This window comes from Cordyceps militaris, assembly GCF_000225605.1.
Source record: "Cordyceps militaris CM01 unplaced genomic scaffold CCM_S00002, whole genome shotgun sequence".
In the NCBI taxonomy this organism is placed as follows: Eukaryota; Fungi; Ascomycota; class Sordariomycetes; order Hypocreales; family Cordycipitaceae; genus Cordyceps; species Cordyceps militaris.
The window spans coordinates 3226750-3244880 of NW_006271970.1; the positions used below are offsets into that span (position 1 = coordinate 3226750).

Here is an 18131-nt window from a genome sequence, read left to right on the forward strand (position 1 = left end):
TTTCTCAACTGGAATCGATCAATGGCGGCTGCAAGGAGGCCGACGAGGTAGATCAAGGCCAGCAAACCGCTCGCCTTTGCGCCCAACTTTCGCTATGGCTTCAACATCGGCGGCATGGCCCATCAAAGACGTAAGCAGACTTGGTTTTGATTGTGCCGCCAAGAAGATAGGTTCTGCTACTGTTATGCAATACTAATCGGTGCGCCTAGATTGTGTATACGTCGGTGGTTGGCGTGATCATGTTGATGGCGTTGCTGGAATGGTTTCTTTGGCTGGCTGCATTTCTTTATTGCATCATCAAGGCGTTCAAAAAAGCCGAGCATTGGTCTATCAATGTGCTCTGCGTTATTGTGGGAGTGGCGTTTGTGCTTATGAGGTATCCTTGGCACCGCTTGGTACTGTTTGCCGTGATTGCTAACAGCTCGCAGACTTGTGTTTTTGCCCGTCATGATCGTGACACTTCCGTTGCCACAGCAAATCACCCGATATTGGCCGGAAACGGCGGCTATGGCTCTGCAGGCCTTTGCATTTTGGAGCTTTTCTGTGCTGTTGACGGTGCCATGGCTCTTTTGCATCTACCAACTCGTGACGAACCAACTCGGCCGAACGAAGCGAATCAAACTACTGCTAGACGATGTAACGGCACCAAAAGTGGTAATTGTCATGCCTTGCTACCGGGAAGATCCCGATGTGCTCGTCACCGCAATCGACTCGGTGGTGGACTGCGACTACCCAGCCGCCTGCATCCACGTATTCTTGTCATTTGACGGTGATCAGCAAGACGAGCTTTACTTGAAGACCATTGCAAATCTAGGAGTGCCGGAAGCAATGGGATCATACCCGCGCAGTATTGATGTCATGTACAAGTCGTCGAGGGTGACGGTCTCCCGGTTCCCCCACGGTGGCAAACGACATTGCCAGAAGATGACATTTCGGCTCATTGACAAAGTTTACCAGCGTTACTTGAAGCGCAATGATAACTTGTTTATTCTTTTCATTGACTCGGACTGCATATTGGACCGGGTGTGCCTGCAGAACTTTGTCTACGACATGGAGCTCAGCCCGGGCAACACAAAGGACATGCTGGCGATGACTGGCGTCATCACGTCGACAACAAAGAAGCACAGCATTATTACCTTGCTACAAGATATCGAGTACATCCATGGCCAATTATTCGAGCGCACAGTGGAATCGGGATGTGGCTCGGTAACATGCCTCCCTGGGGCGTTGACAATGCTTCGGCTGTCAGCATTCCGACGCATGGCAAAGTACTACTTTGCCGATAAGGCAGAGCAGTGTGAGGACCTGTTTGACTTTGCCAAGTGTCACTTGGGCGAAGACAGATGGCTGACGCATTTGTTCATGATTGGAGCAAAAAAGAAGTACCAGATTCAAATGTGCACCTCTGCATTTTGCAAAACGGAAGCCGTGCAGACCTATCGATCACTTGTTAAGCAGCGGCGTCGATGGTTCTTGGGGTTTATCACGAACGAGGTATGCATGTTGACGGATTGGAGATTGTGGAAGCGATATCCTATTCTGGTTCTAGTTCGGTTCATGCAAAACACGATCCGGACGACGTCGTTGCTCTTTTTCATCATGGTTATTGCGTTATTGTCTACATCGGCGTCGATTAACAACCTTCCGGTGGGTTTCATTGGGGTATCCCTGGGTCTGAATTGGGCACTGATGCTCTACTTTGGTCTCAAACTTCGGCGATTCAAAGCCTGTTTGTATCCTCTCATGTTCATTTTGAACCCATTCTTCAACTGGTACTACATTGTATATGGGATTTTTACAGCTGGACAGAGGACGTGGGGCGGGCCGAGAGCGGATGCGGCGGCGGCAGACACGACGACGACAGCTCGAGAAGCAGTGGAGAAGGCCGAGGAGCAGGGAGATGAGCTGAATGTCGTTCCGGAAACATTTATCCCGGCGAGAGAGGCGAGGCTGCTCCAATCTCCTGGAGCTTCAGGGAGCCAACAGCAAGGGCTGGGAAGGACTAGGAGTACTGTTCGACCCCCAGACAAGGTGGATGGTATCTTCTCTGCCAGACAGCGGACAAAAGAAGGAATATATGAACATGTGGATGATTCCACGGTGGTTGGAGGAGAATCGATGTTGCCGCAGTGGGCAAGGCATGGGCCTCATGATTCTGTAGAGAGCGTCTCGTCTGAGGGTGAGGCGTCGCAGGGGGGCACTAGGGTGCTCCAGAGTCGGTTTATGGAGAGTTTTATGAGCGACGAGGATAAGAGAAAGTACATGGCAGCGCAGCGGGCAAGAGGAGCGAGGCTCGGCAACGACGGTGAGATTCCTGGCGGGGGAGGCAATGGTATTGGGGCTGGGGCTGGGCCATCCAAGTAGTCAAGGTGAAGAATGCTTGCCGGGCATATACAAGAAAATTTAGTCGCAAAAATATTCGATAATAAATTTTGAAGTCATCTGTCGAGATGGTGTTTGGTGATATTAGAAGGCGTTGTCTTGGCAAACAGATTATAGGTCAGTCGGGTATAAGTGAGGATAGCTAGGTGGGGAGAGGAGAGACATAATGGGGGGGAGGTACAAATTATGCAGTTGGCAGTTGCAGAGGAGTGGGTAACTAATGAGATTTATTAGTTAGGGTTGAGGGGATGGAATAAGCATGGGATGTGATACGGGATATGTTGATTGTGGTCGTCGACGGTGTGCCGACCAAATTGGGTGGGCGACGTTGGCAGGCAAGCAGGCAGTCGAGTTGTCATGATGCTTGTACCTAATATGACTTCAAGTTACATGGACCTAGCTAGGTAGGTACCTAGGTACGGATACTGGTTCTGGTAGTGGTTCTGCCCGCAAGGGTGCTGCAGTCTACATACACTATCGTATCGTTACGTTGGATGGCCAAAGACAACTCTGGAAAATTCTTCGAGCTTCTAGTAGATGCTGCTCCCGGCTTGGCGGGAGAGCCCGAGGATTCGTGTACATGTGGCTGGGATGGCGGGGCAGCCGAAATCGTGTACCATGTGGGCGGAATAGAGTGTCGAAGCTACGCAGCAGGGAGAGCCCCGCGCTAGAGGAAGATGTATCTTTTTTTTTTATTTTTTGGTTAGCGATTGTAAATTTTTATTTTTCTGCTGCTGTAAACCGCCCGCCACTCAGGAACAAAGCCCCTGCCCAGCCTAAAGCGAGCGCCTAAAAGAAACGGAAATAATTGGCCGGTCGCTGTGCTGCGGTGGCTACCAGTATGCCATATGCCAACTCAGTCACTGTAGCAGCTGTACTTACCTAGCAACCGTCAGTCACGTCAGCTTCACTCCTTTCAAAACTGTACAACTCTACCTTGTCCTTTTCCAATACTTTTCTCCGTACTCTTCTATAAATATTCCCACTTTACCCAACAAAACAGAAACAAAACACAACAAAGAACCCTTTTCAACGTCTTACTCCTAACAACGTTTTCGTTGTCCTGCGTCACCCGCCGCCCATCAACCGGCCCTGCCCCGCCTTGCGAACCAAACCTTTCTTCCCGCCGCCAAATCAACCCCCCCTCCCTCCCACCTCGAACCTCCAACCTCCAACCTCCAACCTCCAACAAACTCCCAGACCACCCTCCCGAATAGACTTCAGCGTCCTGATTTCGTGCATTACATCGCGGCTGACTGGGGAAGATCGCTTTTTAACCCTCTATTTTCTTTACACATCTACATTTATCCCACAGCAGCCATGAGTGTCGTCGGTAAGTCTCTTCCCCCACCGCTTTGCCCCAGGCGCACACATGCATGACAAACAACGTTGGAATTGCGAGCCTCTGCTTTCCACCACCCCGTCCCTTTCTCTGTCGCATACATGTCGCTAACCCTGCCCTTCCTCTTCTTCTGTAGGTGTCGATTTCGGTACCCTCAAGACGGTCATTGCCGTCGCCAGAAATCGCGGTGTCGATGTGGTTTGTTTGCCCAACCTAACCCAGCTTCCGCCCCCCCGGGCCACGCATCACATCCTCCTGCTAACCACTGTTTGCCCATACAGGTTACCAACGAAGTCTCCAACCGTGCTACCCCGTACGCCCCTCCCCCAGATCCCTACAAAATGTTCCCCCAAACCGCTCCCTTCGCTAACGAACCCCTCCCTCTTCAAGTTCTCTCGTCGGATTCGGTCCCAAATCCCGCTACCTCGGCGAGACGGCCAAGACGCAGGAGATCTCCAACCTCAAAAACACCGTCAACTGCCTCAAGCGCCTTGCCGGCCGCGCCTTCAACGACCCCGATGTCCAGATTGAGCAGCAGTTCATCACTGCTCCCCTCGTCGACATCAATGGCCAGGTCGGCGCCGAGGTCAGCTACCTTGGCAAGAAGGAAAGGTTTACTGCCACCCAGCTTGTCGGCATGTACCTCAGCAAGATCAAGCAGACTGCGGCCGCCGAGCTTAAGCTCCCTGTCTCCGACCTCTGCATGAGCGTTCCTCCTTGGTTCACCGACGCCCAGCGCCGCGCCCTCCTCGACGCTTCCGAGCTCGCCGGCCTCAAGCTCCTCCGCCTCATTAACGACAACACCGCCGCCGCCCTTGGTTGGGGTATCACCAAGCTCGACCTCCCCGGCCCGGACGAGCCCCCCAAGCGCGTCTTCTTCGTCGACATTGGCCACTCCAACTACACCTGCTCCATTATCGAGTTCCGCAAGGGTGAGCTTGCCGTCAAGGCCACCGCCTGGGACCGCAACTTTGGTGGCCGTGACTTTGATAAAGCTCTCGTCGACTACCTCGCCAAGGAGTTCAAGACCAAGTACAACGCAGATATCTACACTCACGGTCGAGCCATGGCCCGCACCATTGCCGCCGCTGAAAAGTGCAAAAAGGTCCTCTCCGCCAACCAGCAGTCTCCTGTCAACATTGAGTCTCTCATGAATGATATTGACGTTTCCACCAATGTCACCCGCCAGGACTTTGAGGAGATGATCCAGCCCCTCCTCAGCCGCACTTTTGAGCCTCTCGAGTCCGCACTCGCCCAGGCCAAGCTCACTAAGGACGACATTGACATTATCGAGGTTGTCGGCGCTGGCTCCCGCGTCCCTGCTCTCAAGGAGCGCCTCCAGTCCTTCTTCGGCAAACCCCTCTCCTTCACCATGAATGCCGACGAGGCCATTGCTCGTGGCTGTGCTTTCAGCTGTGCTATTCTATCCCCCGTCTTCCGCGTCCGCGATTTCGCCGTCCAGGATATTGTCAGCTATCCCATCGAGTTTACCTGGGAGAAGGCTGCCGACATCCCTGATGAGGATACGAGCCTCACCGTCTTTAACAAGGGCGGCGTTCTCCCCTCAACCAAGATTCTCACCTTCTATCGCAAGCAACCCTATGACCTCGAGGCTCGCTATGCCAAGCCCGAAGACCTCCCCGGCAAGCAGAACCCGTGGATCGGCCGCTTCTCCGTCAAGGGTGTCAAGCCCACCGAGACTGACGACTTTATGGTCTGCCGCCTCAAGGCCCGTGTCAACATCCACGGTATCCTCAACGTTGAGACTGGCTACCACGTTGTCGAGCAGGAAGTTGACGAGGAGGTCAAGGAGGAGGGTGACCCCGAGGCGAGTAAAATTTCTACCTCTTCTTTTTTGTGCAATAGACTAACGCGCCTCAAGGCCATGGACACTGACAAGAAGGACGACGGTCCCAAGAAAACCCGCAAGGTCAAGAAGCAAATCCGTGCCGGCGACCTCCCTATATCCAGCGGCACCTCGTCTCTCGACGATGCCGCCCGCGCCGCCCTGGCCGAAAGGGAAGCCGCCATGGTCATGGAGGACAAGCTCGTTGCCGACACTGATGAGAAGAAGAACGAGCTCGAGGCTTACATTTACGACCTCCGCGCCAAGCTGGAGGAGCAGTATGCTGACCTCGCCAGCGATGAGGATAAGGAGAAGATCCGCGCCAAGCTTGAGGCCTCCGAGGTATACCCCTTTTTCGCTACATTACAACAGAACCCCAAATGCTAACTCAATCTGCAGGATTGGCTCTACGCCGACGGCGAGGACGCGTCAAAGGGCGTCTACGTCGCCAAGATTGACGAGATCCGCGCCTTGGCCGGTCCCGTCGTCCAGCGCCACTTTGAGAAAGTCGAGGCTGAGCGTCAGGCTGTCCAAGAGCGTGTCGATGCCGAGCAGGCGGCCAAAAGAGCCGCTGAGGAAGAGGCTCGCAAAGCTGCTGAGGCTGAGAAGGCCACCGAGGGCGGCGCCGACGCCGAGATGAAGGATGCCGATGGCGCCACACCCGATGACGCCGCCGACCCCAAATAAATTCAATAAGTAACGGGGAACGTTGATATTCTTTTGTTTTGAAATGACATGTTTTATGATGTTCTACACAAAGAAGAGGAAAGCAGACAGAGACTTTGATTTAGGAAATCTCTTTTCATTGGGACGCAATATAAACAAAAGAAGGCATGAGGAAAATGGGTTAGTCTTTTCTTGATTTGTTATAATGTTTTAGAAATGACACAATAAAATCGATGTATAGAATGCGTCCTTGACCAAGACAGAGAGACGCTATATCCAAGTGCCAAGCCTAGCTAGACCTTACGTACCGACCCTCCCGTGGACAGAAAAATCCCAGCAAAGTACGGAGAGACAGACGACCACACACTTGGTCAAGTCGTTCTCAAAAGTCTATCACGTGGTAACACAAAGACAAACATCAAGGTGAAGATAGTATTTGAAAAATAAATTCGACTGTTTAAGAAAGTACGGAAATGATTCCCTATCATCTCGGTTGTTTTTGTATGTTTTGTTTTTTTTGTTTTTGTTTTTTTCGGTTTTTTTTTCGACATTTCATTGTTAAGTAGACAAAGGGTAGGGAGGAAATAAAGACACGATAAATAAAAGGTGAATATAAGTCAGGAAACATTTTCGGTTTCAGTTTCTCCTCTTGCTTTTAGAAATGCCCACTGCCATCTTCTTCTTTTTTGCAAACTCGCAGTCCCCGTCTACGCAAGAAAACAAAGACGTTACTTTTTGCCCTCCCATCATTAACAGTCATACTGATGCAAGTGCTTTTTCGACAGGAATGCTCCTTCCCCGCCGCTCACCATCATCCCCGACCTTGTTTCCTCTTTACTGGATGTCTAGTAGGGGCTTGAGCTTGACAATAAGGTTCCATTCGGGGTTTGTCACCTCCTCGCGGTAAAACTCCTTGAGGCAGTTGATGCTGGCGCGGGAGATTTGGCTGTAAAGCTGGTCCGACTCCTCGAGCTGGCGGCCGTACGTGGGCTGGGCGCCGCCCATTTCAATCTTGATGGCGACCGAAGGCTGGCCCTTTTTGCAAACGGGAATCTGCTTGTGCTCGCGCTCAATCGACGTGACGCGGCCGAGCTTGATAATCTCCTTCACATTGGTGACGGGGTTGTTCTTGACGACGGCAATGGGCGTGTTGATCTTGAGCTGGCCGTCGACGACGTCGACGCCAATGATAATAGGACCCGTTTTGTTGAAGATGGCGACGGTCTTGAGCACACAGGGGAAGACGGCGAGGAGCTTCGATTCCTCGCGCTTCTTGTCGAGCATCTCCTTCATGTGCGCATTGAAGGCGTCAAAGAGGTGGTAGATGATGTCGGCGGTGAAGATGCGGATCCCCTGCTCCTCTGCGTACAGTTGTGCCTCCTTGTCCACCTTGACGTCGAAGCACATCATAATGGCCAGGTCCGGCGCCTTCTCCAGCATGATGCCGCACTGCATAACGTCGCGCTTGAACACGGGGCCGATGCCCACGTTGGCTACGGGGATTTTGCAGTCCTTAAGGAAGTCGAGCAGAGCTTCCAGGGAGCCCAGGGTGGATGCCTGCACACTGACACCACGACCAGACTTTTCGACACGGCTCAGTAGATTGTCAAGATCGGACAACACTTCGTCCTCGATGTCGTCTTCGTCGTCGTCAGGGCCGACAACCATCAGGCGGGAACCAGCAATGGCACCCTCCAGCCCAGGCGCGCTGATCTTGATACCAAGCGCGGCTTTGACTTCCTTGTTGTGCACATATTGAGACTTGAGACGCAATTCCCTCAAAGGGGCTGGCGTGAGCAGCGCTCTAATATTTGTCTTGATCGCACCTTCTGTACCGCATACCACGATGCGGTCTCCTTCCTTCAGAATACCGTTGGAAAGGATGACGTCGATGGTCATGCCGAAACCCTCAATAGCCTTGACTTCGAGAACAGTGGCCTGGACCTCGGACAAATACATGAGAGCATTGGTCATGCGCTCCTGCGTAAGCTGGATGATGAGCTTGAGCATGTCGGGAATACCCTCGCCAGTGTGCGCCGAAGTGGGCACTAGCGAGACGTTTTTGGACATGGAAGGGTTCTCGTAGTAGAGCTCAGCGTTAAAGCCCTGCTCAGCAAAGGCGAGTTTGGTCTCGGAGAGACGCTTCTCAAACTCGTTGTGGACGGCCTTGTTCTGGAGCGCCAGACTCTCCTGGAAGCCGTTGTTGTCAATCTTTTTCCAGCCAAAAAGTCTGTCAATCTTGTTCAGGGCGACAATAAAGGGCGTCTTGCGCTCGCGGAGCAGACGCATCGACTCAAGGGTCTGGGGTTCAAGACCGTGCATAATATCGACGACCAAAATGGCAATATTGCAGAGCGATGAGCCGCGGGATCGGAGGTTAGAAAAGGACTCGTGACCCGGCGTGTCGATGACGAGGAGACCGGGGACTTTGAATTCGAAAGAACCGTCCTTGTTGATGACTTGGGTCTTTTGCTTGATGGCATCGAGGGGGAAATATGTGGCACCGATTTGCTGGGTAATACCACCAGCTTCGCCCTCTTGGACGTTGGTTTGTCTGATCTTGTCTAGAAGCTTCGTTTTGCCAGTATCGACGTGGCCCAGAATACAGCAAATGGGGGAACGAAGGTTATCTTTGGAGCGAGCGTCCATGGCCGCCTTGTGAGCGGCGGCACGGCGCGCGGCGGCTTCCTTTTTGCGCTGAGCCTCGGCAGCTTTCGCTCTGGAGACGTCCTCGTCAGAGTCGCTGTCGTCAGAGTCTTCGTCGGAGTCCTCTTCGGAGTCTTCTTCCTCGGCGGCCTTCTTGCGTTGCGATGCCAGCGCTGCTTTGGCGGCAGCCTTCTTCTCGGCTTCCTCGTCGCTGTCAGCATCCCAGCTGTCCTTGACATCGTCGTCATCACCGGCAGCTGCTTCCCAGTCCTCGTCGACGTCACTGCCTTCGGCGGCCTTCTTGGCGGCCTCTTCCTTCTCCTTGGCCTTCTTTTTCTCTTCGGCCTTTTTCAGAGCCTCCTCAGCCTGTATCCTAGCTCGCTCAGCAGCGGCTGCCAGCGCAGCCTCTTCCTCGGCCTTTTGCTCCATCTTACCTTTGCGCTTCTTCTCGGGTGCGGCCTTCTTCTTAGGGGCGGACACTTCGTCCGCGGGACCAACCTTGATACCGGCGGCCAGCATCTGCTGGAGCTTGCGCTCGTTTCGGGCCTTCTCCTCCTTCTGAGCCTTGGTCATGAACTTTCCCTCTTTCTTGAGCTGCTCGATACGCTCCTTTTCTTTTTGCTTCTTTAAGGCCTTGGCCTCTTCTTTGCGCTTCTCGTCCTCCTCGGCGAGACGCTCTGCCTCAGCTTCCTTGGCTGCGAGCTCAGCGATGAGGCGTTCCTCGTCCTCCTTTTGGCGTCGAAGCTCTTCTTGTTGCTGCTGAATCCTGGCAATGTGGGCAGGGAGCTTCTTCTTCTTGCCGCCCGTCTCGGCGGCGGGGGCTGGCGTAGGAGCCTCGGGGGCGGCAGCAGCCGTCTCCTTGGCTGCGGGCTTTGCAGTCTCGGCCATTGCGGGAGCGGTGGTCTTCTTCTTGGAAGCCTGCTCCTTTTTTCTTTGCTTTTCGCGCTCCTTCTTGAGCTTTTCCTTCTCTGCCTTGGTCATGATGCGGCCGCCATCTTCGCCGTCGTCGTCCGCGCCGGTAGCAGCAGCAGCAGCGGGCTTGGCGTGCTCCGGCTTGGTCTTGCCACCCTTGCCCTTCTTGATAGGAAGAGCAAACTCATCGTCCATGACAGCCTCTTCGGGGGCTTTTTTGGCATCGTCGGTTGGCGGGGCGTCTTCGCCGTCCTGGCCGGCCTTCTTCTTGCGCTTTTCCTTGTTCTTGCGCAGCTGGGCCATCAAGCCGCCGCGGCCCGCGGAATCGACTTCGTCATCGCCGTTGGCATTGGCATCGTCGGCGTTGGGCTGTTCATTCGCTCCCTGCGGGGCGATGCTCTCGCCCAGGTCGGCCTCCCAGTCGTCCTGGCCCTTCTTGTTTCCCTTCTTGGGAGCCATATTGGATCGATGTGCGAAAGAAGGAAGTGCCGTTCTCGATATTGCAGGCGGTGGCCTTTTTTTTCTTACACGAATTTTGTTCCTCCCGCGATTCGGCGATGTTGCGGGGGCTCTCGAGGATGGAGGGGGGAGAAAGCAAGGGGAGTTTTGTGAAGCGCAAGCAAGCCCTGGGCGGGATGCCAAAATGGCCTGGTCCTTTTTTTTCGCCTCCGAATTGCCCGGCCAGAAGGGCATGCCGATGTGTGGGTGGGGTTGAGGTTGCTAGGTGGCTGACTTTGCCATATTGCAGGCTTCCAGCCTACATGTCAGAGCAGCTGTGCAACACCTAGATTTGGCCAAGTAAGGCACATACCTACCTGTAGGTAGGTAGGTACCTAGGTAGATACATAGGTAGGTAGGTAGGCAGGCAGGCGCAACCTGTCGCGGGGCAGTGGACGGCGGGGCTTGCTGCCCCCCGCTGCCGTCACTGCCAATGTCTGTACCAGACCAAGTCGAATCTCTAATTATGATCCAATTTATTGAGGTACTAGAAGGACCACAGAGTTCAATTAGCGTATATTAATAATATTAATAATTATGATCCAATGATACACCACCAAACAACCATCACCGCCAGGTACCAATGGCAGCCTCGTGCAACGTCTTCCACGCCCGCGAACTACCATGGCGACAAACCTCTCTCTACCTCTTATGGCTCTCTCTCTCTCTCTCTCTCTCTCTCTCATCATTGTATTAACAGTCACCGCAGGAATCTTTACAAGCCAACTCACTTTCGTCATCAGTGCCCTCAACATGTAACAGGCCAGTCAGCACACATATGACCTCGCCCAGCACTGCATGCGACGTTTCATCCATCACGTGTACATTATTCCATCCAAAATAGTAGAATATGCTACATCCTCAAGCAATTTTTAAATCACCCACCCCGGTCCAGCTCAACCCAACGCCACAGAGCCAATGTTCCTCACCTTACATCATATCACTGGCGCCAAGAGATATTGCAATATCTCATATGCCACGTCAAAGTATCTGGTTTTGCGCCACTCTTCCTCCATGCTGTCCCGGAAGCTGCTCGTGCATAGCCCGCTCTCGATGCCATCGAGGTATTCGCAGAACAGGTCGAGCCCGTCTCCGTCGCCCACTATCTCTTCCAGTATTCGGCCTTCGACGCATTTCCCCAGAATGTCTCCATCGATATGCATTAGCCTGGGATGTAGCTGGGGCTCTAACTCTGCATCGTCGTCACCAGAGTCGCTGCTGATCGCTGGGTTGTAGAGCGGATACAATAGCGGGCTGCGGTGTGCCAGTGTCTGGATCAGACACAGAAGCCTCCAAAGTTCTACCTCAATCAATGTAAACTGGTACAGTGCGCCGTCCAACCCAACGCCCAATAACTCTGCTCCGTCGGTGCTGCTGCGCAGCGCCCCGTAACGCAGGCTTCGGTTCGTAGCCACCCAAGCCGGCCGGCTCCATGTTCTGACAAAGCGACGCACAGAGCTCGGAAGGAGGCCTTCGAACACGGCCTGCAATTCCTGGTTGTCTTGTCCCTTGGGAACCCATACACCCGCGAATCCATTCTTGTAATCCGCCACAAGTGTGATGGGACCGGCTTCGGAGCCGTCAACGTTGTTGCCAATGTCCAGCATGTGGATCGTCCGCCTCGCGACCTGATCTGTGTGAACCAAGGCCATGCCCGTGCCCGTACGATGGTCGATAATTTCAAGCGAGTTTGTCAACGTCAAAGCATAAACTTTGCCATCCACAATCTTCAGCTGCACTGCGGGAGAGTCCAGTTGATATTCCTTCTTCGGTTTCAGTTTTTTATCCGTCAGATCCAGAACCTCCCAGTGTAGTGTGCGATCTACACAAAATATCAGCCCATCAGCATCGCCTACGATAGAGCTCACAGGCCCGGGCAGCCATTTCTTGTATCGCGTCCAGTATTTAAGACGACGCACAGGACCGTCTTCCATCATCACTTCCGTCTCTTTCAATGATACAACTAATAGTCGGCCATCCTTCGTTGTCACGAGAATAAAGGAAAATGTTCGCCCGTCTTTCACATAGAGCCACTCGTGTAGCCCGTAGATTCGATCACCCTCGTAACCCAGCCCAGAAATGAATTCTGACGAGTTCTTCTCCTTGTCCGACGGGTCAGAGATTATTGCACCTGTTTCGGGGTCCAAGAACTCCAAAGTTGGCCGGTCATTCTTGAGCAGAGCAACAATGAGGCACTTCCAAGTTCGCGAGTAAATAACTCTCGACGGTGATCCTTCGAGTGTCATTGATCGAGGTACAAGCCCAGCCTGTGGCCAGATATCTGTCATCAAGACCCTGGATCCCGCCAGCATGAGCAATGACATATGTCCAACGTGCTCGGAGAGATTTTCATCGAGGCTGTAGATGGAATGTATCGGTGGTGAGGGCATTGCCAAATCGTTTGAATCAGTTGGTATCACAACGTTTTTGGTACAAAAGCATCGTTCTTGGGCCGAATAATTCGAAAGCATTATTAAGCTGCCATCGCAGCTTGCGAAAGCCAGTTGTCTGTTCTCCAGCGACTGTGGTGCAGGAAACAGTTCTACTGGGGAGATTCCCATGGTCTCTGTCGTCCAGCTGAGCTGTTCCCGGGCGTCTTTGGAGACGGGCATTGTTATCAAGTGGCCACATCTGGTGCCCAGCACAAGTATGGGTGCACCCGACTCGTCATCCACAGCGCAGATGCTGGTTACAGCTTCAAGGCCCACAGACTCGGCAAGCTTCTCGTCCGTACTTAGAGGTGTTGTGGCGGTTAGCTGGCCATCCAATGTGTAGAGAGAGAAACTCGGCTGCCCTTCGAGGATTAATGCAATACCTGCCAGTCGCTCCCCCAGAATATTAAAAAGAACCACCGCCGTAGCTTCACCGTCCACCGTCCAAGATTTGGCCAGATCGAAACTAGTGTCTTGCTGCTTCACGATGAAGATCTCAGCTTGGTCTCTTTTCTGGGCGCACAAAATAATGGCGTTCGTGAGACCGTAGGCTTTGTCAATCCGGATATTTGGGACGCCTAGCAACTCTTCGAGGACTGTTCGTGTTCTAGTACTGGTTAGTTTTCCAACACGACCTTGTGTTACCGATTCGTACCTTTGGGCAGTACCAGCAATACATATAAATGCCTCGGTGATCTGGAGAATGCTTCTGCCAGCTTGTTGGGTTGCGAAGAGTGTACGGGTCGAGAGATCCAGAGAAGTGTTCTCGGCATCTACTTCCTGGACCTGGCTTAAATCTTTGGCAAATTGCAGGACCCGCGAAGAATGGGGTAAGGTAAGAATACCAAACAGACAGGAGCCTCCTTTTTCATCAACGGGAAAAATCCATGCTTGCTTGTTTGGTTCATCCGATTCAATATCAAGTCCGATTTTCGCCTGAATACCCGAGCGCCATTGCGTTATACTTCCTTTGCAACCTCTTCCCGATGCTGTAAAGATGCTATCAGGTTTCCGGGCAATCATGCTGTAACCGTTTCTCTGCCGTGCTCCAGAATCTTTGGCCATCGCCGGCTCGTAGGTTGTTGCGACATCAACAACAGGTGACCAGTTTGGCGTTATATTAATTTGGTTCAGATCGGTCCGGGGCGCCAGCTGTTCGAGACAATGTCAACGGAGCCAATGAATAATACCGGGGTGTGACTGCCTACCTTCCAGACCCCTCCTGGGCCCGAGTCGCCGCCAACAATCAAGACATCAGAAAATAGATCGAACGATGTTGCAAAAGCAGTATTGATGTTGGTTTCTAAGCAGCCGACATTGATAACGGAGGGTACCATTTCTTTCTGGTCGATATCCACAAAGATGAAGGCACCGTCCTCGCGCGCAAGAAAAATGATGTCGGTTCGCTGAAACCAGGTCCGCAACCGGGCTGGACGCGTCCACGCAGTCCATAAAGGTTCGCCCTTGCCATTGTGGAATTTGGTTTGCTTTGGCATATCGGTCCGGAGCCGTTCGTATTCGGGAGAACCAGAGAGGGCATGCTTGACAACGCCTATACTGTTCTTGGAGACGGCGAAGAAGGCCGTCTTGAATTTGAGGGGTATCAATAGTATTGGCATCTTGTGTTCAGCCGGCAAACGGTTTCCGGTCTTCTCTTCATCAAACACAGTCTTTAGGTTATCGCCGAGCTCCCAATCATACGTAATCATCCTCGAAACGGGCTCCGCGTTGCGCCTTTCCTTGCGGATGACGATGAGCAACAGTATTATGTGATAATCGTCCTCTGGTCGTGGAAAGAGAAAATCCATGTTGTGTATGAGACCTTGGACGGAGCGAAAGTGGATTCGGCGGATAGGCGAAAAGGTGCCATCTTTAATGTAGCGCGAATTGAGGTCTTTCCAAGGCTGTAGCTCGTAGACAACCAGAATGCCCTCGGGAGTCGAAGCAGCCATGTATCGAGAGGATGGGTCTACAGCTAGATGATAGCCGATATATGGAACTGATCTTGGTAGTTTGTGCTTGCTGACGACGAATTCGAGTTTCGAGTCAGGTCGCTTGCGAAGAAAAAGGAAGACTGCGTCACCATTCTCGAGCATAAGAACCAGTACCTGGGGAGGGATGCCGCGATGAGGTGTTGAGTAGAGCTGCGGCTCAGCAGTGGGCTGTCGCGATTGGAAACTATCGTCTTCTGATTTGACTTGGACTGCCAAAGCACCGTTGACTATGTCCGAGTCGGGACCTACACCTAGAACAACGGCATTTCGAATTCTAGGCCCGAAGCCGTTCTTTTTGAGGACTTCGTGGATCTGGCCATCCTTGCCGAGCTCACTTATCTGGACGAAGTGATCCTATGTCATAAAAATGCCAAATTAGTATGTAAATTTGGGCAGGTGCTAGACGGCTACCGAGCAATTTGCACAATGCAGGCTGGAGTGACGTACCCCGACAAAAGCAAGATCCTGTTGCTTGGGTGAGCGGATGGACAGCGGGAGAATCCATCTCGTGACCGGACTCTCTACAACAGTTTTTGTGAGGATGCCTAGTGTTGGTGGCTCTGGGACCTTGGGTTCAGAACGTGGCTTTTCAGAGGCAGAGGCGTCGAGGGCGTCTTGCAGATTGACCGTCTCAGTCACCCACTGGCCGCCACGAAGCACATTGGTTTGAAAGGCCATGACCTCGACGTCATTGCCGTATGGGCAAAGAAAGTGTGAAGAGGCAGATGGTGGCGGGTAAAGGGTGGTGGAAAATCGTAGCAGAGGTGTTTGCTGTCAAAGAGGCCAATGCGAACTCAACGTTGTACGGCTGCCAACCAAACCGAGACGGACATGAAAAAAAAAAGGCAGCATATCCAGCTAGAGCGAATATAGTGGAATATAGTGGGACAGAGATGTCGAAAGAGAGAGAGAAAAGAAACCCGAGTATGGGAAATAAGGTGGTGAGCAGACTGGCTGGCTACCTGGCTACCTGGCTACCTGGCTGGGGGTGCCGGAACTGACTCCAAGGTGCACGTACTAACCAAGGTACCCTACCGAGGTAGCTAAGCGGCGGCCGACAGCGGGAGAGCTGCTTGTGGGAGAAGGTATTAACAGTGTAGGACAACAAAAGCCGGACTCTAATAAGTGGCTGGCCAACGTCACACCAGACCAAAGTCTGAAAATGATGTCGGAGAGAAGAGGAAGAAGGCAGTGTGGGAAGAAGGCAGTGTGGGAAGAAGGCAGTGTGGGAAGAAGGCAGTGTGGGAAGAAGGCAGTGTGGGAAGAAGGCATGATGGCAATGCGAAGGTAAAAGGGCTGGGTGTTGTGGGTGGTTCCCTGTGCCACTTGTGGTCACTGTGGTCAGTGACTACTAAGGTACCTACTATTAAGCCACATAAGTACTAGATACTAAGGTACCTGCATAGGTAGGTAGGTACATTAGTAGGTACAGTGTGATTTGTTGATTTGTGGACGAGTTGCTGACGTCGTGGCAGAGAATGGAGCCCCTAATAAATTCGATCGCCCCAGGTTCAGAGGTGCATAATGCTGGTCCTTTGGCACGGGTTTTCCAGCCTTTACAAACTATTGAGGTACTAGAAAGACACAGAAGAGTATAATTAGAGTACTTCAATAAATATGTAAATAATACAATGCTAGCAATGCGTCGTAAATGGAATGCCAATGCGCTGCAAACACCCAGGTTTTGTCAATGCGCTGTAAATATGCTGTAAATATACTGTCCATGCTGCAAGTATGCGTTCATCAATTGGGCCATCTGCAACAATGACCAGATCTCAACATGCAATATAATACGAATGGCAGATGTAAAAGTGGCTTTATAGTACTACATTATCTTTCAGCAAGCCATTGGGCCCCGTAACCAACTCCTGGACCATGTAGGCCAAGGTAGGATGCCTACCAACATCCATACATATCTAGGTACTTGGTAATAGGCCATGGAGTGCTTAAGAAATAAGCGCGCAACTTTGGGCTGGGCTGCTACCATGAGTGATCAGCTAGGCATAATACTACACCGTTAGCCCGCATGCTCCATGTTGCACGGCAGGCCAATTAATCCTTCTTCTCCGTATTAACAATGAGCATCCCGTCCGCCATGGGTCCTCTTGCGGCATATTGCACATATTGCACACTTCTCAGGTATCACTCGGCGGAGATCCATAACAGAGAGAGAAATCTGAAGAAGAAAAGATATTCATGCCCACACAACCTCCTACATACCTATGTACAAATTAGATAGGTACCTACTCGACACGCTCCACCATCAGACGGGCTGGCGGGGCAGATGCATCATCTCTCATAACTATCACCAGATCTTGACTCCCGAGCTCGTTTCCAGCACCCCTCACAGTCACGAGTCACAAGTTACCAAGTTCGTTCACCATCAGTGGTCCCGGCGTCTCTCTAGCGAATACTAGCTTGCCCTCACTAAAAACTTATTACTTACTAAGTGTTCAGCCAAGGGAGGGGCAGGCGGGTGGTTGCTAACAGGCACCTTCTAATACTGGAGCATATAACTACCCTGTCTACCTGAACAGAATCAGCGCAGAGATTGGATGAGAGCCTCTAATAGAATTCGCATCTACGTTAGATCTGTTGATTAGTTAGCTCAACTTTGTTTCCTGTCCGCCGAGTCATTTATGTGCCTGCCCTACCGAGTTGTGACCTCTCGGCCCTTTCGCATAGACCTTCCATCCTATAGTTACGAATAGGTACCACATTCGCTCCCAGCTTCATTCAACCACACCTACCAAGAGCAACATAACAAGGCAACTAGCCATATCTAATACCGCCACAAATGCTACTACACCCTCTTCTTTTATTAGTTACCCCGCCCTGTCCGTATGGCCTCGTTTGGCCTCGTTTGGCCTCGCTTGGTGGACCCAGCCTGCTTACAAAAACTCCCTGCAACCAGTCCAGTTGCAGCCATTCTATCCTGCCATCCCGCTTCAGCCTGCAACTTGCAAGCCCAAGACTCAAGTGCAAGCCCTCCGTTGGCGGGCGACCCACTGTGAATACTCATATTACTGCGCCTCTACCCGTTGGTGGACGGTTGACCGGGTCGCTCGACATGAGTAGTTATGTGTTGAACCCTCCAACATCACCGACGACACCCGTCTGACCAGTACAGAAACTTCGTGCATTCCGACTACCAGTGGCTTCCTAGTCTTTTTCCCGGCTTCCAGGTTTCTACCTGTAGCTGTCAATAATACTACCCACAGGAGCGCCATGTTTATCCCGACAGCCATTTGTTGCCTAGTTTACTCTCTATCCCCTCGCTTCCCTTGTCGCGCCCTGGTCCCTGCTCAGACAAGGTGATTGCCAAAGGTTGCCTCTTTTCTCGTGGAGAGCAGAAGCTGCTCCAGTTAATAAAGCCTACGGATACCTCCAGTAGAAGGTACCAGGTAGAGGTA

The 18131-nt window shown here is 52.3% G+C and overlaps 4 protein-coding genes across 4 annotated transcripts; 2 read left to right on the plus strand and 2 right to left on the minus strand.

The window, feature by feature from the left end:
* Window positions 1-447: 447 nt before the first annotated feature.
* CCM_02953 (chitin synthase D) lies at window positions 448-2364 on the plus strand (the record flags this gene model as incomplete). The annotated part of the gene is made up of 1 exon (XM_006668105.1): window positions 448-2364. The coding sequence occupies one exon, from the start codon at window positions 448-450 to the stop codon at window positions 2362-2364; it is 1917 nt and encodes a 638-aa protein (XP_006668168.1).
* An 859-nt stretch (window positions 2365-3223) lies between these two features.
* Window positions 3224-6257, plus strand: CCM_02954 (Hsp70 chaperone Hsp88; the record flags this gene model as incomplete). Its single annotated transcript, XM_006668106.1, has 6 exons — window positions 3224-3256; window positions 3583-3715; window positions 3861-3922; window positions 4006-4037; window positions 4115-5912; window positions 5970-6257. 6 exons carry the CDS (start codon window positions 3224-3226, stop codon window positions 6255-6257), a joined length of 2346 nt encoding a protein of 781 aa, XP_006668169.1.
* Window positions 6258-7070: 813 nt separating this feature from the next.
* CCM_02955 (mitochondrial translation initiation factor IF-2) lies at window positions 7071-10253 on the minus strand (the record flags this gene model as incomplete). The annotated part of the gene is made up of 1 exon (XM_006668107.1): window positions 7071-10253. The coding sequence occupies one exon, from the start codon at window positions 10251-10253 to the stop codon at window positions 7071-7073; it is 3183 nt and encodes a 1060-aa protein (XP_006668170.1).
* Window positions 10254-11227: 974 nt separating this feature from the next.
* Window positions 11228-16443, minus strand: CCM_02956 (thermotolerance protein; the record flags this gene model as incomplete). The annotated part of the gene is made up of 6 exons (XM_006668108.1): window positions 11228-13320; window positions 13393-13876; window positions 13933-15072; window positions 15166-15489; window positions 15737-15749; window positions 16349-16443. The coding sequence occupies 6 exons, from the start codon at window positions 16441-16443 to the stop codon at window positions 11228-11230; spliced, it is 4149 nt and encodes a 1382-aa protein (XP_006668171.1).
* Window positions 16444-18131: the final 1688 nt, after the last annotated feature.